Source organism: Eretmochelys imbricata, chromosome 1 (assembly GCF_965152235.1).
Source record: "Eretmochelys imbricata isolate rEreImb1 chromosome 1, rEreImb1.hap1, whole genome shotgun sequence".
NCBI lineage: Eukaryota > Metazoa > Chordata > Testudines > Cheloniidae > Eretmochelys > Eretmochelys imbricata.
The window spans coordinates 58,517,856-58,540,863 of NC_135572.1; the positions used below are offsets into that span (position 1 = coordinate 58,517,856).

The following is a 23,008-nucleotide window of genomic DNA, read 5'->3' on the forward strand; positions in this document are numbered from 1 at the left end:
GTGGCGTGCAGATCTTTTTCTTTTATTCCCTCCTCAAAATAAAAATGTTTTTATCCCGCTGGAATCCTTTAACTGCCTGAAGCAAGCAAGCAGTGAAATAATCAAGTTGGCTTTAAGACCTGATTCCACAGCCCTGTTCACCCTTCAATCTCCAAGTATCATCAAAGTTCAGAGTTTCATTTATATCTGTAGCAGATTGTTTCTCATATGTCAAGACTCTTAGCAACAAATTTTTACTTATATGGAAAAGTATTAGTAATGCAATCTGTCTACTTAAGGTATTAAATCTGAATGAGAACTTGCTGCTTTATCTGTGCCTCAGGAGAGGGTTATGATAAATGCCCTCTGCCTTTCCTTTCCTCCTCCCCACATCCCTCTAAAAATGTCCATTTCACAATTTAAACAGACCTGACTGGCTCCAGGGATGTATTTGCTTCTGGGTGTTGAGACTGCGTATATGATTTTTACCTTGGATTAAACATTTCAGGTGCTGGTGAAATTTTACCTATACTATATTCCGAAAATGTTTCCTCTATTTGATTTCATCAGTTTCATGTTCACAGATTAATTCACAAACTGTGGAGACTAGATAAGCAGCAGCATTCTTTGATGCAACAAACAGCTTATAACAAACAAATGAGTCATTTAGTTTGTTCAGAAAAATCCATATGCTTTACAGAGGGTATATGGAAGAGTTTTACCTTCTTTTCTTTTTCCTTATCAGGGAAGGAAATAAAGTGTGTGATATCTATACATTGGTGAATATGGCTCACTCTTTACAGGAGGATAATAGAGGACTTTGCCATGAGCCCCATGGAAAGGGAAGTGTATTATTTCAGTGTTCCACAATGTGCCGGGAAGCTGAGGCAGGACAGTGTATCACCCCAAGTGCAGCTGTTCTGCCTGGCTTATAGGGAGGCGGAGCCAAAGCTCAGTCCACTCCCCACCCTTGCGAGCCCATCTGAAGTTGCTGGTGCAGTGGCTCTGCTGAAGCTGCTTCCCCTGTCATGCAATGCAGGTAGACAATGCAGTGGAGTAAAGGGGCACCGTACTTCCCCGTGCAGGCCTGCAGAATGGGTTACGAACTAGCCCCAGATAAAGAAAAATCAATCCACTGGGCATTCTTAGTTACAATACTTTTTAAATTAGATGGTGGGGTTTTGTCAGTTACTTTTAGACCACATTGCTCTTTATTACTCGGTATGTTTGATATGTACACTTGAGCAGGGTAACTTGTGTCCAGGAAAGGATTATTTTTGGAAGTCTAGGCAATATTTTAAGTGCATGTAAGGACACTGCCACCACAAAACATTTGTTGCTAAATCCTTTAGTCAAGTACGACTGTCCCAATAACCAGGCTAACTGCATCTCTGACCTCTCCCTGCAGCGGGCCCCCATCAGGTCTCCAGCCGCTGGCCATCACCTCTCTTGGGGTAGACTCGTGATTCTCCCACTCTCAGACCAGGTCTTGAGCTGCTAGACCCTGGTATTAGCTGTGATTTCCTCAGCAGGTCTGACTTATCTTTAGTGCCTGTGGTTCTGCCCCTCGGGAGCTATGACCAGTAATACCCGCTGACCAAACAGCTTTCTCAAAGCACTGTATTGGTTATTTAGAATCAAAGCAGTTCAGAGAAAAACATCTTAAAATGATAGCCAGTCTGTAGGCATGCCTGCCTGCCCCTAAGGCTTACCACCTCCTGGAAGCTGCAAAAGGGCCCAGCTCCTTCAGACATTGCCTCAGAACCTGTCTCTGTGTCCATGTCAGTCTGTTCCCCACACAAACAGCTCACTGGCAGCTCCCCCTCCCTCTCTCTAGAGAGTCTTTGTAGCCATGTAGTGGTCTTTTGATGTCCTCGGTTCCCAGCTTTGGCAAAAAGGCCGTGTATCTTTGGGCTGGAGCCTGGAAGTAGCATCTTCCCTGCTGGTAGCCTGTAATTGCCCCCTAAGTGTGGTGTTTGGGAGGCTGCTTATCTAGACCCATTCTGTGGCTTTTCTGGGGGTGGGGTTTCCAACAGCCCACTCTTAAGATAGATTGATACACTGATATAGGAAAGTCCTGTAACTCAATTTAGCTATAGAGTGACTGTCTCATTAATACCATAGGTACCTGGTCAGTAAAATTATTATACATTAGTATTACTAAATTACATCCACCACTGCTACTACTGCCCCACTCAGAGAAGAGTAAAAATACTCTATGATGCTCTGTTAGAAATAATTCTCTTTCGTCGAAACTCATGGATTATTGCTGTGAGGTATGGACGTCACTGAGTAATAAAGTGAAGGATAGATTGTCTCTTAGTTTAGTGGGTTTAGTTTTGTTTGGTTTTAGCTTATCGTAGTCTCTGTTTGGGAGGTGGTGGGAAATTGCTTGTTTAAAAAATAATCTGCTCTGTGTTGCATTCAAGAAAATAGTTTGTTAAAGTTTTGCTTTTAAAAAAAAAGGCAACTAAAATAGCTCAAACTATTCCAAAGGGGGGGGGAGGGGGGAAATAACTATCAAATCCGTGTATACACTGGAAAATTTGCATAGTGTCCCTTATCAACAGCATTACAAAATCCTCTATGGTGTCTCAAAGGGAAAAAGAAGAAAGGGATTTTTAAAGTGAGATGTGTTTCCAAAGGAGGAAGAGTCCAAACAGATGGTGTTGCACATGGAAGAGCAACTCCACACACTGCAATGCCTTGGGGAGTTGAGAAGAGAAGGGGAAAGCACACAGGCCAAGACTGGAGGAGAAGAGAGAATGAGTAAAAAGCAGGTAGCGATAGAGAGGCAGGTTGGAGAGCATTAATCTGAGAGTCAAGGAACTAGGAAGTGAGAGAGACTGATGTGGTCCTTCCAAAATACTGTATAGCTAACGCTTCACTTCTCTGTGCACTATGCTCCTGGGGGTCCCTGAGGGTATTCCAGGGAGTCCAAGGGCCCCGCTGATCAACTCCTCCCTCTCCCAGAGGCTACTGAAGTCAAACTGGGAGATTTTAGGCGCTAAAAGTCCGGCAGTACAGTGGGGCTAAGGCAGGCTCCCTACCTGCCCTGGCTCCGTGCCACTCCTGGAAGTGGCCGGCACGTACCCTTGCGGGGGGGGGGGGGGAATGGGACAGAGAGTCTCCACGCACTGCCCCCGCCCCGCGCACTGACTCCACAGCTCCTATTGGCCAAGAACTGCAGCCAATAGGAGCTGGGGGGGGGTGGTGTCTGTAGGTAAAGGCAGTGTGTAGAGACTCCCTGGCCCCCCCCAGGGGCCGCTGCCAGAGGGATGTGCCAGTTGCTTTCAGGAGCCACCCCAGGTAAGCCTGCACCCCTCACTCCCGCCTGCACCCAAACGCCCTGCCCCAGCCTGCTGAAAGTGAGTGAAGGATGGAGGCGAGTGAGCGACCGGGAGGGGGAATGGAGTGAGCAGGGGGCAGGTAGGGGCGGGGCCTTGGGGGAACGGGTGGAGTGGGGGTAGGGCCTGGGGCTGAGCAGGGGGGCTTAGAGGTCCCTGAAAATTTTTAAATCAAAATGGAGGTCCTCAGGTTGCTAAGGTTTGAGAACCGCTGCACTATGCATATGCCCTAACATTCAAACACCCTGGCCACAAGAATAGCTTGGTAGGTGAGACTTCAGAGCTCCACATTCACCTCTTAATGCTAATATTTTAGATTCCCCAAAGATTCTGGTGTAAACAAAGGCAGTAACACAGCCTGGCTATTTATGGCTGAGGATGGCTATCATTAAGAACGGCACTGTGGAAGGTATTTGAAATGCACAAGATGATTTCCTGGTCCTACAAAACAATAGTGTTGGACACTGAGTGGATGGATTTATTGGAGATACCCAGGGGTCTTCATATTAATTATTTTTGTAAGATGTTAATGGTAGTAATCAAGAATTGCAGTCACCTTTTCTGAGATGTCAGTTAATTTTTACTAAAATCTACTTAGAGGAAGATGATTTACTGACTGTAAAGCTTTAAAGTCCTGGAACTATTTTTAATATAATCCTTATGCACTAAATATATTAATCCTGTGAAAAACAGAGGGATAAATATTTTCAGTATATTTAATGGAATAAAAGCACTTCCAAATAATGGTTTTGTTTCGTATAATTGCACGTTTTATCTAGCAAATTGAAGATTGAGAGCCATAAGGAATAAGTCATAAGAACTGTTCATGGTAATAAGTACTATAAATTGTTATATTTCTGCTAAAGGAAAAATATCTTGTTTCCTAAAGTAAATAATTGCTCATAACTGCTGAAATGGTGTGTGATTTGATTCTAAGAGACATTTTTGTTTGTTTTTAATTTATCAAGAAGATAATCTACAGTTCAGAATAAAAGTCTGGGGTAAGGGTGACAAAATAACCTAGTCAGGTGGCTAGTTATATATCAAACTCCACAAGTCTCATGATAATGATACTTTTAAAACTTTGGTAAAGTGAGTGACTATTTGATAAAATGATCTAGCACTTAAAATGGCAACCAATTTTACCACTTTTGATGAAAATTACAATATTGTTTAGATAAAGGCTCAATCCTTTTTTGTGAAAGCCAAGATTATAACAGGGTTCAAAAAAGAACTAGAGAAGTTCATGGAGGATAGGTCCATCAATGGCTATTAGCCAGGATAAGCAAGGATGGTTTCCCCAGCCTCTGTTTGCCAGAAGCTGGGAATGGGCAACGGGATGGATCACTTGATGATTACCTGTTCTGTTCATTCTCTCTGGGGCATCTGGCATTGGCCACTGTTGGAAGACAGGTTACTGGGCTAGATGGTCCATTGGTATGACCTAGTACAGCCGTTCTTATGTTCTTATCCTGCTCCATTTGAAGTCAGTAGATGTTTTGACAATGAGGCCCTGAGATGGCATGGGCATGGTAAAACAGTTAGCAGAAGCAGGATCTGACATTTAATACATTTTTCCATTGCAAGGGAAAATGCATCGGGGGAAAAAAAGCAAAGTATATGTTGCCACTTGGGCATGTTATGAACCAACACAATGCAGATAAATTCAAGAAGTGCTGTAAATCAGCTCAACAATATGAATAGTAAGTCTCAAGAAAAATCTCTAGACCAGAAAATGAAGCTGGTGATAAGTCCCATGACATCCTCTGAGACAGGAGACACTGTCAAGTCACTGCCTAGAGGGAAGTGAGAGTTTTTTCTGTAAGCAGGATGTTGATAAGTCAGCTTAAGATGCTTAAGGTCCCCACTGCTGGGAAAATAAATCGGCCTCCTACATGTGGATTTACATATTTAATCAATGTGCCTTATTAAAAACCTGTTCCTGCTTCCATTGGCTTCAGCACAAGCAGATCTGGCAACCTTAGCTGGGTTTTTAAACATTCATCTAATGGGAACTTCTGTTTTTCCTTTAGTCACCAAAAAGAAAAAAAAAAAGTAATTCTGTAAAGTTGTATTTAACGTGCATAACAAAAGCCAGTGACTCTGTCCTTGAGCTGCTGTCAGTCAGTCTGTAATTCACAATGTTGAGTCTAAGGGCATGGCTACACTTGCAGATGTAGAGCCCTTTGAGTTAAACCCGCCTTTGGAGAGCACAGCAGGGAAAGCGCTGCCGTCTGTCCACACTGACAGCTGCAAGCGCACTGGCGTGGCCACATTTGCGGCACTTGCAGCGGCATTGGGAGCGGTGCATTATGGGCAGCTATCCCACAGAGCACCTCTTCCCATTCTGGCGCTGTGGCTTGTGTGAAGGGGGCGGGGGGGCGGGGCATTCTGGGTCCTGTCCCAATGCCCCGTGATGCATCGGTTCGCATCCCAGCAATCTCTCTGCTTCCATCCACATTTGGCGCCATCTTTCAATGTTTTTTGTACTGCGCGCTCTATCTTCCCTTTTGGACTGCGGGAATGGAGCCCGAACTGCTGAGGAATATGTTGACGAGTCTCGTCAGCAGGTCATGTTTGGCAGTTGAGTTATTCCTTAAGATCCAAATTGACAGTGAGGGCTCCGACAATGATATCGACGCGAGTAACGCACACGACACGAGATTGCTTGTGGCATTCATGGACGTGCTCACCGCCATGGAACACTGCTGTTGGGCTCGGGAAACAAGCACCGAGTGGTGGGATCACATCATCATGCAAATCTGGGATGACGAGCAGTGGCTGCAGAACCTTCGGATGAGAAAAGCCACTTTCATGGGACTGTATGATGAGCTCGCCCCCACCCTGCGGCACAAGGACACGGGATTGAGAGCTGCTCTGCCGGTGGAGAAGCGGGTGGCTATTGCAGTCTGGAAGCTGGCAACTCCAGACAGCTACCGAGCGGTCGCTAACCAGTTTGGAGTGGGGAAGTCAACCGTCAGAATCATGTTGATGCAAGTCTGCAGGGCCATTAATCGCATCCTGCTCAGAAGAACCGTGACTCTGGGTAACGTGCATGACATTGTGGCTGGCTTTGCACCAATGGATTTCCCTAACTGCGGAGGGGCAATAGATGGGACACATATTCCAATTCTTGTACCAGCCCACCTAGCCTCTGAGTACGTTAATAAGAAGGGGTATTTCTCTATGGTTCTCCAGGTGCTTGTGGATCCCCTTGGGCATTTCATTGAACTTAACGCAGGCTGTCCTGGAAAGGTGCATGACGCACGCATCTTTTGGAACACTGGCTTGTTCAGGAAGCTGCAAGCCGGGACTTTTTTCCCAGACCAGAAGATCACAGTAGGAGAAGTCGAAATGCCCATTGTGATCCTTGGAGACCCCGCTTACACTTTAATGCCGTGGCTCATGAAACCCAACACAGGGAGCCTTGACAGCAGCAAGGAGAAGTTCAACAACAGGCTGAGCCAGTGCAGAATGACTGTGGAGTGTGCTTTTGGACGTTTAAAGGGCTGCTGGCACTCTCCGTATGGGAAGCTGGACCTGGCTGATGACAGCATCCCTGCTGTTATATCCACGTGCTGTACCCTCCGTAACATTTGTGAAGGGAAGGATGAAAGATTCACTCAGGCATGGAACTCGGAGGTTCAACACATGGAGGCTGAATTTGAACAGCCAGAGAGCAGGGCTATTAGAGGGGCCCAGTGCGGGACTGCAAGGGTTAGGGATGCCTTGAGGGAGCAATTTGAGGCTGAAAGCCACCAGTAATGTTTGGTGCCCTGCACAGGAGTGAAGTGCAGCGATTCCAATGTTGTTAGGAATCTGTGTTTGCTAAGTATGATACACTGACTTGCAGTGTCTATTGATTTCCTGGGCTAAGGTATCTTTTACTTTATGCAATAAATAATAAAGAATGTTTTCAAAGCCAAAAAATCCACTTATTGAAAAGAAAATGCATTTATTGAAAAGAAACACAACTGCTTGGGAAACAGAAAGGGCAAGGGGGTGGGGTGGGGAACGGTTCAATCACAGATTTGCATATGTCCTGTTATCATATTCAGCCTTCCTGTCTGAAGTGCTGTGCAATGAGTGCTGCACTTCAGGATGGTTATACTGCATGGTGATGGGGGTTGAGTGGAGCGGGTAAGGGTCGTAGTTTTCCGGGCTGAGTGGTGAAGCTACAGGTGTTGGAGGTAGCTGGTGGCGATAAGAACCCAGATGTTGGGGATAGTGGGTTGGAGGTGACATGGGGGCACAAGGGAAAGAGCTTTGGGATAAGGGCTGCAGGGTGGGGCGGGGGGCACGGTAGTGCTCCGCTTGCATGGCTACAAGCGCCTGGATCGAGTCCGCTTGGTGCTTCATGATGCTTATCAGCTGCTCCGTGCTTTGCTGCCGGAGCTCCTCACTTTTTTACCGCACTCCTCATTCTGCAGGCGGATCCTCCTTTCACTCTGTCTCCACTCCTGCAATTTTTGATTCCCGTTAAGGGACTGCTGCATGACTTCAGGTAGCATGTCGTCTTTGCTTTTACGTGGCCTCTTCCTAATTCGTTGAAGTTTTTCAGCTGGTGCTAACACAGACAATCTCAAGGTTATATCTGTAAAGGCAAAATGCAACAGTTAACAGAGGCAGCATTGTTCACACCAGACAAAGCAATAATTCCCCTGTACTTTCAGGGCAAGCACAGTCTACATAATAGCATAATTTGCCCGTCCCAAAGTGAGTGCACATAACCCCCGGGAGTCCCAAAATGGGAGTAAGCACAGGGTCAAGGGGGACTGATTGTTTCACGGCCATACTGTCCTCTAGGTTTCTGTGCCTTGGGGAGAGCCAACAGCTGCAGGGGCCCCCTATACTGAACTGTCCCCACATTTTCCACAGGAGTTCGTCCTGGAAGATATCTCATTGCTGAGAGTGACGTGGGAAGCGAGGGAGGGTCTTCTACTACAATGCGGCTTTTGCCCTGGCCCATAGGTAGCTTGCCTGTGTGCAGCAATGGTCCCCCTGCCCCTCACGGCACAGTGGCGCGGACAAGTTAGCCTTACTGGGACAAGGACCACAGTGGCTCTCCCAATAAACCTGCGGAAGTGCATTGCCCAAGTACTGGCTGAGACTTTGAAGAGATCACTGAGGCCTATTACCGCGATGTGAGAGAGCACATAAACGCCCTATTCCACATCTAGCCATGCTTGCAGCCCTAACCCTCCTCGCCCCAAGAGCCTGCGCCAAATAACTTCCTTCCCAAAATAAAAGCTGCTTACCGGGAACCTCCTCTGGTGTTTGTCCTTCCCCAAGCACCAGCCGCCGCAACTGGCTGCCTTCCTCCTGGCTTGAGAACAGCTCCTGGTTGCATGCATCTAGGGATGCTGGGGTGTCTCCCTCCTCCTCAGCACCCTCGCTCCCGCTTTCCTCCTCCTGCCTTGTTGAACTGGGCTCTGAAGTGTCCATGGAGGTACTGAGAATGGAGGTGGGGTCGCCCCCAAGTATCATTTCCAGCTCTTTGTAGAAACGGCAGGTCGTAGGGGCAGCACCGGAGTGGCTGTTTGCCTCGTGGGCTTTGCGGTAGGCATTTCGCAGCTCCTTCACTTTAACCCTACACTGCAGAGCGTCCCGCTCATGGCCCATTTCCAGCATGTCCCTTGATATCTGCCAGAAGGTATCGTAATTCCTATGGTTAGAGTGCAGCTGGGACTGGACAGCTTCCCCCCCCCAAACACTGTTGAGGTCCAGCACCTCGCCATTGCTCCATACTGGGAATCGCCTGGCACGTGGAGGCATGGTCACCTGGAAAGATTTGCTGAGAGCACTCCATGCCTGGCTGAGCAGGAAGGGGATTTTCAAAATTCCCAAAGAATTTAAAGGGCGGGTCTGACGGTTGGTCACCTGAGGGCAGGGCAGTAGTGTTCAAAAGGATGACCAGAGTGGCTAGAACAGGCATTGTGGGACACTTCTGGAGGCCGATCAGAGTGCATTAACAGAACAGGGCATCCACACTGGTGCCGTGGTGCTCCAGTGGGGATGCATCAAACGTTATTCCACTCGCCGAGGTGGAGTACCAGGAGCGCTCTAGCTGCGGAGTCAGAGCGCTCTACATGACTTGCCAGTGTGGACCCGTCATGAGATAGGGTGCCCGGGGCTGCTTTAATGCACTGTAACTTACAAGTGTAGCCAAGCGCTAAGTAATGCAGAGGTCTGAGCCTAGTCATGATAGTGCATTGCATGCGACGAGTGCTGCAATATCCAAGTGACAGCAGGTGAATTGAAGGTGGTGCTTTGGCTTGAGAAGGAGATACAGAGCCTTTTATTGTACCTCTAGAACATTGATTCAAACACAGCCTACATTAGGACCTGGAAAGGTAACTCACTACCATTCAATGGCTATTGGGTGGCTTATATGAATTGAGCTTGGTGATCTAAGGGTAGTTGCCTCTGTGTGTGTGTGTGTGTGAGATCCTCATAAAAACCACCACCACAGCACTCCAGTAAAGCTCAAGGCCCCATTGTGCTAGGCACTGTAGAGTTGATTCCTGAAGGTGTGTAGTTGAAGTACACTGGCAAGGCAGCATGGGGGGGGGGGGCTGCACTTTTCCTGCCAGTAAGACCCCTTGTATATGGCGAAATGGAGGATTTCAGTCTTGCGCTGTCAGGCTAGTATCTTTCACAAGCACAAAGAGGAGATTCCCTTGGGTTAACCAGTGAAGTTTCACCTTTCCTGTGAAGTTCTGTGCTCCTGGTTTTTTTTTCTTTGGGCCACAACCCCCAATGGGAAGAAGGCCAGCTTCTGGAACAGCAGCACCTAACTCCTGCAGTGCTGAGGAATCCTTTTCCCAGCCAAGTGCTAAGTTGTGGTATATGGAGCTACATAATTAGTTTTAAGTGTCCTGGGGCCGTGTCTGCACTGACAAGCTGACAGCGGCACAGCTGTTCCGATACAACTGTGCCGCTGTAAGACTGCTCGTGTAGCCGCCTTAGGCCGACGGCAGAGAGCTCTCCCAGTGACATAATAAAACCAGCTCCGTGAGCGGCGGTAGCTATGTTGGCAGGAGAGCATAGTGCACACGAGCGCTTATGTCGGCAAAACTTATGTCGTGGGGGGGGGCATTTTTTCACACCCCTGAGCGACAAAAGTTTTGCCGACATAAGTGGTAGTGTAGACATGGCCTAGGAGTCCGCTGGAAGCAGCTGCAATTTCGTGTTCAGTCCAGAGACAGCTTACTGTGCTCTCATGGTAACTACGTTTGTTTGATGCTAAAATGAAATGAGTGTTTTAAACGGACAGCGTGTGGCTGCTGAGTGTCTCTGGAAAGCACGTACTTCCCTGGTGAAATCTGACAGGATCAGACTGTGCAGTAACTCAGATGCAAGAATTATAGTGTTTTATTCTTCTTAAACACTTACTCCTCAGAAGGCCTTCAAATACTAATAACTACCCTGTATTTTCTCCACGTGCCTTTTCAGGTAGTTCAGTAAAATTGTTTATCTGGTGCTTGATTTGAGTTTTCACTAGGAGTGCAAGGGAGAAGCCGTGTGGTTTGTTGTCTGTAGGGAAACGGTAAGAAGACATGAACGCAGAGCACACAGTATAATAAAGAGGGAGTAAGAGAGCATAGAGCATAGTGTGTGAACATTCAGTAGCTGTTACTGTGTCTGTGTCAATGCCGGTTGCGTGCTTGGCACTATACAAGCCACAAAAGCAAAGCCAGTCTCTTCCCTGAAGAGCTTACAGTTGAGAAGCCAAGACACACTTTGAGACAGTTGTCTGCCTATGAGAGCTTCCCCTCCTTCCAGATCAGTTTTTTAATTTACCGCTATCGGGTGAGCTGCTGCGCTGGGCTTCTAAGAGGTGTAGTACCGGAGGGGAGCAGGCTCTGGGGGCTGTAAGGCACCTTTGCACTCTCCCAACAACAAGCTGCTCCAGGGGTCAGAGTGGCCCTTACATGATTTAAACAGCCCAGCCTAAGGCTTGTTTACACAGGGAAAATGGCCAGCAGAAATAAAGCTATACCGAGAGTCACTTTTGTTCCAGAATAGAGAATCTACATGGAGAGTTACACTGGCATAGATATAGACCTAGAATTATATTGCTATTGTTCTGCCAGTCAGTTCCCTCATGTAGATAGGCCGACAGGGACAGGCTGCTGTAACCCTATGTCAGCAGCTCTGTATGATATGGCCCCATGCCTGAAACATCCTTTCAGCTGCACACCCCTTCAGCCATGCCCCTTACAGCAGGGCTTGGAAAGGGGCCCTCAAAAGGACAACCTGAGGCTGTCAGTCTCAGTTCTTGCTCTAAGGGAATTCGCTCCCAGCTGTTCCCTACAGCTGTAAAGCCCCTTCCACCCTTTTACCTGGTGTTAAGAGGCTGGAGTGCGGAGTGAGAATCTGACCCATTGTGTTCAGATGGCTGGGTAAGGAGATTGAGAAAGAGCCACAGTGACAAGTGGAAGCTAAAATGATTCAGTTCGTATCTGAGGTCTCAGTGATCTCTTCAGTTTATTGGAATCTTGCATTTACAAGCAACAATGGGAAAATCAGCCCGTTTACAGTAACTGCAGTTTCAAACTGTTCTTAAGACCAAATCCTTCACATGATCATGTGTTTGTTTGTAACATAAAGCTACAGCCTTGCCTAGAACACAGGTTCACTATGCATTTCAGAGCAAGTCTAGTATATGGCACTCTTACTCATAGCAACAATCATTTATTCCAAATCAAAACTGGGCCATTTATGTACTTTCACAGCATAGCACATACTATGCCTTACATTGTACAGTGTGGCTGAAAATTCTGGCATGTCTCACTAGGAAGGATTTCTGTTAGGGGGGATTTCCCATCAATGATCTTGTGGCTAGAGCATAGCCCTGGGAGTCAGGTGGCTTCAGTTCTATTCCTACCCTGCCACGGGCTTCTTGTCACATTATTTAACCTGACCCCAGTTTCACCTTCTGTAAAAGGAGGCGGATAATACTGCCTTACTTCCCAGTAATCTTCTGAGGCTTAAGTCATTCATGTCTGTAAAATGCGTTGAGGTGATGAGAAGAAAAGTGCATGCTTCTTTTTGGTTTTGCCTCATGTGTATGTTCCTCTTTGAAACTTGCTGATTCCAGCTGCCTAATATTCTTGGGTTGGGGTCCCCCCGCCCCGTTTTCTATTGATAGCATAATAATCTAGTACAAGCTAACAAACACACGAAGGTTTTTCATCTTAATCAATGTGGTTTTGGTTTGGTTTAAATTTCCAAGTTTAACAAAAGGTTCCATGTTGTTTGTATGTGCCCTTGCTACAGGAGTGGCTCCACAGGGCCACTCTTCAGTGTAAGAGTCAACGGAATCAAACAGAGACTTTCACTACATAGCTGGGGCCTGATCCTGAAATGTGCCCAGCAGTACCTGACAACTGCTGAGTACTTCAACTCCCACTGAAAACAGCAGACGTTAAGGTCCTCTAGTCTAGACTATCACCCTGCCTTTTCTACAGTACATTTTTAGTGTTTTGTCTAGTCTAATTTTAAAACACCCAATAGACAGGTCTCCTAGCACTCCTCTTGTCAGACTAGTCCACCGTCTAATAGATTTCAGCATCAGGACATTTTGAGATGGATTAGAGCTCTGGTGAGCACGCATCTGTTCCTAGCATTTAAAACTCATCACAGTGCTCATTCCTGCTTGATTTTCTCAGGTTTTAAATTAACCCAAGGACAAGCGATTATCATTTATAGTCTTGTTTCAATAAAAATGAAGCATGTCTAAATACATGTCAAAAATGATACACAACAGGATACGCACAAATCCACACATACGTTCTAAAAACATAGCACACAACCTAATCCTGATCACGCTTCAGTGGCCCAGCATGGTGCTCACAAAGGACACTGCTAAAACCAATTGCCAATGAGTTGTTTAAATTCTTGTGCTTAATTTCTTCTGTTCAGCCATTCTCCTTCCATTCTGCTCTGTTTCAGATCAATAAACATCTGCTATAAGTCGTAAGAGAAGTGGAACTGAGGTCATTCAAATATATCCCCTCGGGGACTGTTACTCTGCACTGAGTGCATCTGAGTTTAGAGGAATACAATAAAGACTGACCCCAGCAATATCTTCTTCATCAGGTCAAAACCCATATCCAGAACGCATAGAGTAAGACATTTAACATGAACAAAATAATAAATGTCCCCCAAGTAATACCTGTAGTGAGAGCTGAGTGTACTGGTGCAGCAGATTAGGAAAAACTGGCAAGGCAAGGTCAAGAACATTGCTGTCCACAAATGCAGCTTTGCTAAGGGGGGTTTCTGATGTGATTTCATGCTGCAGTAGAACTATGGGATATTTTGGAATATTACACATGCCATATGGAGTTCCATTAATCATACCAGGAGCAGAGGGGGTATTTCTGAGATGAACAGAGTGCTGAGGGATTACTAGTGGAAGAAGTTACCTGATTTTCCAGTTTCATGCTCAAGTTGCCCCCTCCAGTCACGTCCGAGATTAAAGACATCCTCATCACTGGAGTGGCGCACAGACACATTCACTGGAATTCTTATCCCGGCTCTTAAGAAGTCCTGCCAGGGCCATTAAGGCTTCCCTCAGCCCCTCGCCAGTGTGAGCACTGCACCCTCTCAGCTCCCAGCTTCGGCCACTGAACCATTCGAGATTCAGCATCTCCCGCAGCTCTGAGAGAGACAGGGACCTTGGCAGCTCCTGCTTGTTGGCCAGAAGCAAGACTGGAACCCCTGTCATGTTTACGTTGTTCAGAACTTTCTCCAGTTCAGCCATTGCCTCTGGCAGCCGGGTTTTGTCGGCACTGTCCAGCACAAAGATGAGAGTGTCCGTGTCTTCCAGATAGTCCTTCCAGCTAGTGCGGAGCTTGGCTTGACCACCCACATCCCAGAGAGTCAAGGGTAGATGACACGGGGTTTTCAGAGACTCCACATTGAAGCCCACTGTCGGGAAAGTCTCCACAACCTCGTTGCTCTTCAATTTAGACAAGATGGTGGATTTGCCAGCAAAATCCAGACCCAGCATCACCACCCGGGCATCTCTTTGGTACCAAGCCTTGGAGCTCAAGGTCCCCATTGTGCTGCTGCTGAAATCTTGTTGAAAAATTGTAAATAAAAAATTATTCCTTTCCAAAGAGAAACATTCTTACTGCATCTAATAATGGCACTGTCTGGTAGAGTGACTAAACTTTTGAAAGGGGTGGGGTCCAGCTGGCCCCCAGCCCCTCTGTCTGAGAGAATACTTTGGATTCACATGTAATATTTGCTGCAGAAAAAAACAATCAGCTTCCCTGCTTTCCTTTGTAGCTAAAACAAGGTGAGTGATATTATTTATGAGGGGTGCAGCAGAGCTTGAAATAACAAATGGCCTCTGTGTTCCTGCTTTGCTGTCTCTAAATTCCATGTTCAGCTGCAACCCAAAACTGCCAAGGGTTAGGGGAAAACAGACCTTTTAAGGAGCGGTGACAGGATTGTGTAATCAGTTTCCTCCTCATGTTGCACAGAAACAAAACTGATGTTTTGTCCACCAGCCTCTCCAGGGGAAATCCACCCCCATCACAGGGCAGAGGGAACTGAATTGTTGCACTTGTGACAATCAGAGGCTGGTAGGTCATCACTTTCGAGAACAGCAGCCAACACAGTGAAAAGGCTTCTGAGCCACTCTTAAGTTAAGGGAAGAAAAATAATCTTCCCCGTAGTAGCGGCTTTCACCAGCTGCTGTGCAGACAATAGAAATGGAGATTTAAAGAAATATTTAAATGATATTTTAAATGTCTCATTGAAATGCAGCCAGCAAAAACCAAGAGGTGGAAGGACTAAAGTGCTTTAGAGTGAATCCCAAATGAATGAAACATGGGTCAGTCTTCTATGGCAATAGCAAATACTACTTTATCACAAAAACAGTACATTGTGTAGCTAGACAGACACAACCTGAGAGTGATACATACCAATAGAGCGGTAGGATGAATAGGAGGAGATTTTGTGGTACTTGAATATCTTGCAGAGTCACTCAGACAAGAGCTGCTCTTTTCAGCCTGGTGGTTGTGCAGTACGCCAGCAAAATAGATCCTCAAACTGTGGCGGGACCTGCACACTAACAGTCTGGTCAGATACACACAGGACAACGCAAGCCAGGCAGAGAGGTTGTAAATCTCTGGTCATTGTGTCAGCAGAGAGCTTGTGTCTCTAACCACTTGACCTAAACACAGAGAAAGAGACAAGCAGGAATTTCATTTTCTTTTCTATAACCCCCCGAGCATCTTCCACGTTCCTGTGAAAGCTGCAGATATCATCTGATGTTACCCGAGTGAAGGATCCACAATACAAACCACCATTTTTCTGCGCAGCCAGGCTGGATGATTTTCATTATAGCCTGTGGAAGTGACTCCTTGATCAGCTGTAGAAATCACTGGTGAACAATGGTAGGCACTTGCCCCCATCGGGGCTGCTTGTGTTGTCTTTGCAGCACTCATGGCCGCTGGTGGTCTGGTGATTAAGGCACCGATCCTCAAAAGTACTTAAGTCTTGCTTCACTCAGCGTTGTAACCTTTAAGCAGTCTGCTGCCCAGTGGAGTCCTCCGCCTCGAACCAGGTGCCCAGGCACGCCATACAATGCATGGGGAGAGTTAGATGCCTAAGAAAGGGATCCTCAGAAACTGACTAGCTGAATGGGGAGCTGCCTAAGCTCACCAGAACTGAAATGGAGAGGAGAATGGCTTAGGCACCTATGCAGCTGTTTTGGCATGTCTGGCTGATGAGTCTCCCTCTGCTCAGGATCCTCAGCCACGAGCCCTCTCCTGGAACTAGGCACCTAAGCCAGGTCAGTCACTTAGATAATCCATGTCCTAGCAGTCAAAACAGGCTCTGTCTCTCTCACGTGTGATAGCTCTCTCACACTTGCCCTATGTTTCTGTGTGCCCACAACTGTCTTTTGTATGCTGTCTTTTGTGCTATGCCTCCCCTAATGGTGGCCTGCACCCAGCCCTCCTGCTGCAGGGTCTGACAACTATCAGGTCTTATGTTACTCCTGGGGGAATTCTGTGTCACTGAGCACGTGCAGAATTAATGGACCCTCCAGACCTTTTTCCTCTGCAGAAAATACATTCTGCTGGAGAGGCGCTGCAGTTATGCCTTTCACCCACCAGGGGCTGCTGTGGCACCAGAACAGAGGGCAGCTGAACAGCTCACTGTAGCAGCCAGCAGAGAGTCTGTGTTCCTCACAGCATCCTGTCCAGAGGGCCAGGTGAGGAAGCACGGCATATGGTGGGGGACAGACTGTGGGGGGCATGGGGCTGCTGCGAGGGATCACATAGACTGGAGTTCAGAAGGGCTAGTGGGGGGGACAGACTGGGGTGGGAGCTGAATGGGAGTGGGGGTGCAGGGACACTGTGGAGCAGGGGGATGCAGGGCCACATGGTGATAGGGGATGGCTGAGGGGGTGCAGGGACACAAGGGGATGGGGAGGGATGCATTTGGATAGGGGAGGGAGTGCAGGGACACCAGGGGGAAGAGGGTGGCTGAGTGGGGGTGCAGGGACACATAGGGATAGAGGCAGATGTGCCTGACTGAATGGAAAAGGCTAGGGATCAGTCAGGGTCTGCATGGGGGAGGTTTCCCTACTCCCTAGCAATTCCTCCCGTCCCCCCTCAAAAAACAACAACAGCAAAACCCTGTTCCATACTTCTCTCACCCACACCCAATAACCCTCCAGGTTCACTCCCAGGCTCCTTCCCTGCACTTACTTCCCTCTCCCTCAGCTCTTCCATTACCCCTGACTCCCCCAAGCCTTTGCACTGCTTCTGAGGGGTGTGGGAAATACGTTTCTATATTGCAGTTTAAATTAATTATTACTCAGAGTTCTGTATTAACATGCCTAGTAAAGAATCTATTTGTCAAAAACATTTCCTGGATCTTTTTTGTTGTCTGTATTGTTACAGACATACTTGCTGATAGGTATTTTGAAACTAATTACCAAAATAATTGAAACTGGCATGGTTATATTGTGTTATTTCTGACAAATAAAATATGCAGAATTTTAAAATATTGTGCGTGGAATTTTTAATTTTTTGGTGCAGAATTTCCCCAGGAGTATTACATGTGCCCAGAGCATACCTACCAGTTCGGCACTGGTGAGATTGGCTTTCCCCTGCTTAGTGTGAGAATCCTACTGTGGGGCCTCTGGGACGTCAGCTTGAGCGAGGGTTCCAATGCGCTCATTAGCTGTGTGGAGTGGTGTCAGGGCTTAAGTGGCTTTGCAAATGCTGAGTGGCAGAAATGTAGGCACCTTAGGGATTTAAGCAGCTATAGGATTAGCTAGCAGTCAAGTAGTGGGTTTGAAAATGTCGGTGGCACCTAAAGAGGTAGATAGGCCCAGAGCCTAAAAGGCACCTAAGAGAGTAGAGGCTAGGAATGAAACCCAGATTTGATGCAAAGTACTGCAGAGGACTATAAGGCCAATCAATAAATATTTTGTTAAATGCTAATGGATCTGGGGATACAGCTCTTGGTACTTACGTGCTCCTATCTTCTTCATTCCTGCACATCTTCTGTGTGGTTTGATGGTATATATGGTACAAGTTCATTCTATCTAGCTAGGTTTATGTAGCATTTTATAAGTTCCTCTAAGGAAGCTGATATACACATACAGTAAGTGAGGGTGCGGTTTCTACAAATGCATGAATAACTGAGTATTGCAAATATGATGCAATGGGTCTCTATTGCATCATCATCTGGTATGCTACGGAAATAGGTATCATCTGAAATATGGGGGGAAATAAATCCAGAATAGCCAATACAGATGTGATATACAGATGTGGGGAAGACACTATACAAAATGATATTGTATCAGAATCTGCTTCATTATATATCGTCTCTCCCAGCAGCAAAATGCAGAGCATAGGGTTTAAACAGTACAGCGATGGGCCTTTGCCACAAAGTTCAGATCTGGAGCCAAACACTCCCCAAGTTCAGGGAGTGGCAACATGGATCAGGTGTCACCTCTTGTAGAGCCAGATGCCAGCTGTGGAAGTTTTGAACTGGATCCAGACTTCCTAAGGTATGGTGATATTAGTATCTTAGAACGGGGTGTGGTCTGAGAGAAGCTTTCTGGGCTGAATACACAGACAGTATTGTGAACATCATCTCCCCAAGAAGTCTGATGAGCAAGAGGAGTAATCAATAGAAAGCAACCAGGTGGAGGGCCTGACTCTAAATTGCTTGCCCCAATAACATGTTTTCAGATGCCATTTCAACTGAATCATGGTATTTTTACTCTCTAAAATTCAGAGTGTATTCCCATTTTTAGGCAGTTTCCGGAAGATAATGGGAAGAAAGTGTCAAAACAAATTTCAAAGTTTCAACTACCTACCCTATCTAATGATATGCTCCCTCCCACCCACACATACACAACTGTAGTATCTGACCAAATGTGGGAGTGTTCATGAAACCCATGTCTTACATTTGCATGTGCAGCAGCTATTCATGAATTTAGCATTTCATCCAATCAGCGCACAGAAACATTACCCCGGGACGTGTTTGGTGAGTCACCCCAACCAAGCAGCACAGCTCAAATTTTAAATGCGTCACATTGAACATTCACAGCAAATTGTTCATAATAAAGCCATAAACTAGGAAATCCCACCCCCTAGAAACATCATTGAATAAAGTGGAGTAAATCTCTCTCTGCTGGCAGGTATCCTGCGAGAACACTGGATAATTAATGCAACTCTGCAGCTCCCCTGTCTGCACTTTCTTAGCTCTTTGTCCCTGGGCTGTTGCCTGTTCTATCCTTGCCACTCATGCCAACCACCTGTGCACAAACCCACCCTGCACAGTCTATTCCATCCCCGTCCTTTGCCTTTTTCATATCCTTTGTAAGGATCCAGAGGCCTGGAACATGAGTCTGCAGGGCTCCAGGTGACTAACGCTTCCATGCCACCATCTGGCAGCCATGGCAGAGCCACAATTCATGCACTATCAGCCCTGGGGGGAACTAAGCACCACAGGAAGTGCCATCCACGGAAGACCCAATTAGCAGGCCCACTATTTAAGCATGGAAGGTGTTCCAGGAAGCTGTCTGTGTAACCTAGTCCCATACAACAGTCCCTGCTTTTGTTCCCTGCTTTGGACTCCAGATATATTCTTCGGGTCTGATTTCTGGCTTGCCTTCTGACTCTGGCCCTTGGCCTGATTCCTGATCCCTGACTAGACTCCTGCTGTCTGACCCCTGTCTCTGACTCTTGATCCTACCCACTAGGTCAGAGTGCCCACATCCCAGGCATGACACCTTTCTCCCATGGACTGCCACACAGAGTCTGTTGTGTGATCCTGCCCCCACCAGTGTTCAGAGTGAATGCACTACTCTTGTAAGTTTCAGAGTAGCAGCCGTGTTAGTCTGTATCCGCAAAAAGAACAGGAGGACTTGTGGCACCTTAGAGACTAACCAATTTATCTGAGCATAAGCTTCTGTGAGCTGCAGCTCACTGCATCGGATGCGTGCAAGTCCGGCGGGTCACAGAACTCCCACTCCACAATAAGGCAACTTTTTTCTTTTTTTGAACAACTATTTTCAAGGAAGAAAGCCAAGGGAGAGCAGTCTGTGGAGAGGGTTTGGTTTTTTTTTTTTGTTTTTTTTTTTGTGGTTTTCAAAGGGGGAGGAAGAGAAAGCTCCTGCTTCTAGAGCAGTCAGCGTTCCTGCACGAGCCTGCAGATCCCGTCGTCGCATAGAAGGGTCGAATGAGCCCATTGCGGTGTCTGGTCAAGGTCCTTTGGTTGACTTCCAATTGTCCATGATGGAAGGGCTAGTTGGGTGGAGGGAGAACCCACCCTGGGAAATGGAGCTGGTGGGAGGAGGGGCAAATACAATCAAGTCTTTCTGTATCAGTTGGGTTTTTGTTTATAAAATGCATCCTTGTATCCAGAATGGGTGAAGTCAGCTGGGTCAGGAACGTCAGCGGTTCCGCAGGCCGACTTGACACGGAGCCTAGTAGCTTTCCGAGCAGGCTGCGTAGCTGACCCGAAGGGGTGCGTGTCGGGGGGTGGGGGGGCTGCGTAGCGCATCTGCTGAAGTGAGCTGCAGCTCACGAAAGCTGACGCTCAAATAAATTGGTTAGTCTCTAAGGTGCCACAAGTCCTCCTACTCTTATAAGAGTCACTTTGCAGGAACAGCAGAGCACTTTGGAGCAGAGTGGCTCAGTATGAGGTAAACAAAGATTGGAGGAAGGGGGATCTGCAAAGCTTAATTTGTGCCAGGGCTTGTCAGGCCTGAACCCCAGCACCTCCAAGCTTGTCTGTTCATAGCTGTGGCACCTTTGGGCTTGCTGCATCAGTTATGAATCTAAAAACATTGCTTGAGCCCCGGCACCTCTTTCATTACAAATTAAGCACTGGGGAGCTGGCATGTTGGAGTGAGACAGTAGAAACATACAGGGGAATGGAGGAAAAGTCCCTAACAGAGATGCACCAGCTCCAGGTGGATACAGTCAGAAGCAAATACTTTCTATAATATATAGTTACATGTCTGTTAACAAATAAATAAAAAGCAGATGAGACCAGCTTTTCCTGAGTCTAGACAGACATCTGTTACCAGAAAAAAAAAAAGTTATGCTATAAATCAGAAATCCCATCATTGTGTCCAGAAGGGATCACTGCTACATTCAGTTGCTCCTGTGAGGCATTATTTTCCTGTGCTGCACATCCCAAGGTACATAGGAACAGAAACTGCCATAGCTAATATTGATTAAAAACCAAAGAGGGAAAACTCTGATATTTACATATGATTTTATTTCAGTTTACAAAAGTGTGCTGATCCAGTGCTCTGGCTCACTGATATTCATTATAAAGAACAACAAGTAAGCCCAATGGCCTAAAACCAGAACCCCACCCATCTCCTCCAGATCTCTCTGTAACCCTACTAAAAAAGCCTGAGGAGACAAGTGGGACTTGCAGTATGAAGTATGGGTCAACAAATATACGCTTTGGAGAACTGACAAAGGAAAGTGAATGGGACAATTGAGGATTCCTCACTGAAAACATTTTGTTTCCTCTTCCCTTAGGGTTAAACCATGAGGCCCTTAGCATGAATTCCTCAATTGATCTCTGCTACTGTGCTGTCACACAGGGAGAGAGACAATCTGAGCTAACCAGCACCACTCTAAGAACATCACTGGAAGCCAATGCTGATTGTGGAGCATAGGGAAGCTACGCTGCTGTCAAAAGCTTCCCAAAAAAATCAAGGCAGAAGCTTCTAAGTAGGAGCTAATTTGCTCTATAGATAAACAGTTACTACAGCTCTCTCTCTCTCTCCATTCAAACTTGCAATGACGATTGCATCAAAAAGGAACATTAATGTCAGATGAAAGCTTAGTTTTACTAAGAATGAAGCCAGCTAATAAATTTTATCTTAAAATGTGAGCAGATTTTCCTCCAACAACTGATTATTTCTTCACAGATGATGGTATTTTGCCTTACATCCAAAGAGTTCTAAGCACTTTACAAAGATTACCCAAGTGATTTTCACAACACCCTTGTGAAGTAGATATGGAGAAATATGGCAAAGAGTTGCAGAGGGGTAGCTGTGTTAGTCTGTAACAGCAAAAACAACGAGGAGTCCTTGTGGCACCTTAGAGACTAACAAATGTATTTGGGCTGTGGGTTCTAGCCCAGGTGCCATGAGGACTCCTCGTTGTTTATAGTAAAGAGTGATTGCTTTCTCCTTTCACTGTCACCTCAGGTAGACCGCTGCTGATTGCTGTATGGTGTAACGGCTGCAAAGGAGATAATTATTTAGGATGAATTAATTTCTTTTTGAACTAGAACATTCTTATCCACTCTTGTGCAACAGGATGCACTCAGCCCTATAGTGTATCAAGGAAGTCTTATTTATTTAGTTAGCTAGTTAGTATTACTATCACTACTGCTTAGTTTGAAAGGCCCCTGCCCCAGCCCCGATCCCCCTCCTGCACCCCTCAATCCCAGCCCAGAGCTCCCTCCTGCACCATGCACCAAACCCCTCATCCCCAGCCCCACCCCAGAGCCCACACCCCCAGCCAGAGCCCTCACCCCCCACACACACCTTACTCCCCTACCCCAGTCCGGAGCCCCTTCCTGCACCATGAACTCCTCATTTCTGGCCCCACCCTGGAGCCCTCACCCCCTCCTGCACCCCAACAACCATTTTGTGAGCATTCATGGCCTGCCATACAATTTCTATTCACAGATGTGGCTCTCGGGCCAAAAAGGTTGCCCACCCCTGATGTAGAGAGTTATCCATAGATAATAGAAATATCCACTAAAATGAGAATGCCAACCCAATTTTTAATTCCTTCTTGACCAATAAGATGGAAGGAAGCAAACACATGAGACTCAGTGTTAAGAAACTGCATTTCTTCTGTTTTACCACAGAGTGTCACCCTTATTCCACATATTTTTCAATGAGAAACAATCTCTAAGGGGTAGGAAAACTGTACTTTAAAAGGAACCAGTTTCATATTTCAGTGACTCAGACCTTGTCTACACTACCGTTTACTTTGGTATAATTTACGTCACTCAGGAGTGTGAATAAGCCACACCCCAGGCGACATAAATTAGACGACCTGAGAGCCAGTGTAAACAGCACTATGTCAACGGGAGAGCTTCTCCCACTGACCTAGGTACCGCCTCTCGCAGAGGCAGGAGTTATTAAGCAGACGGGA

At 46.6% G+C, this 23,008-nt stretch overlaps 1 protein-coding gene across 1 annotated transcript; it reads right to left on the minus strand.

The window, feature by feature from the left end:
- Positions 1-13,821: 13,821 nt before the first annotated feature.
- On the minus strand, positions 13,822-14,394 carry ARL11 (ARF like GTPase 11). The gene has a single exon (XM_077806828.1). It carries the CDS (start codon positions 14,392-14,394, stop codon positions 13,822-13,824), a length of 573 nt encoding a protein of 190 aa, XP_077662954.1.
- Between the last annotated feature and the right edge of the window lie 8,614 nt (positions 14,395-23,008).

Excerpts from the sequence above, each read along its gene's own strand:
- ARL11 (XM_077806828.1), bottom strand. The coding sequence starts at position 14,394 with ATGGGGACCTTGAGCTCCAAGGCTTGGTACCAAAGAGATGCCCGGGTG.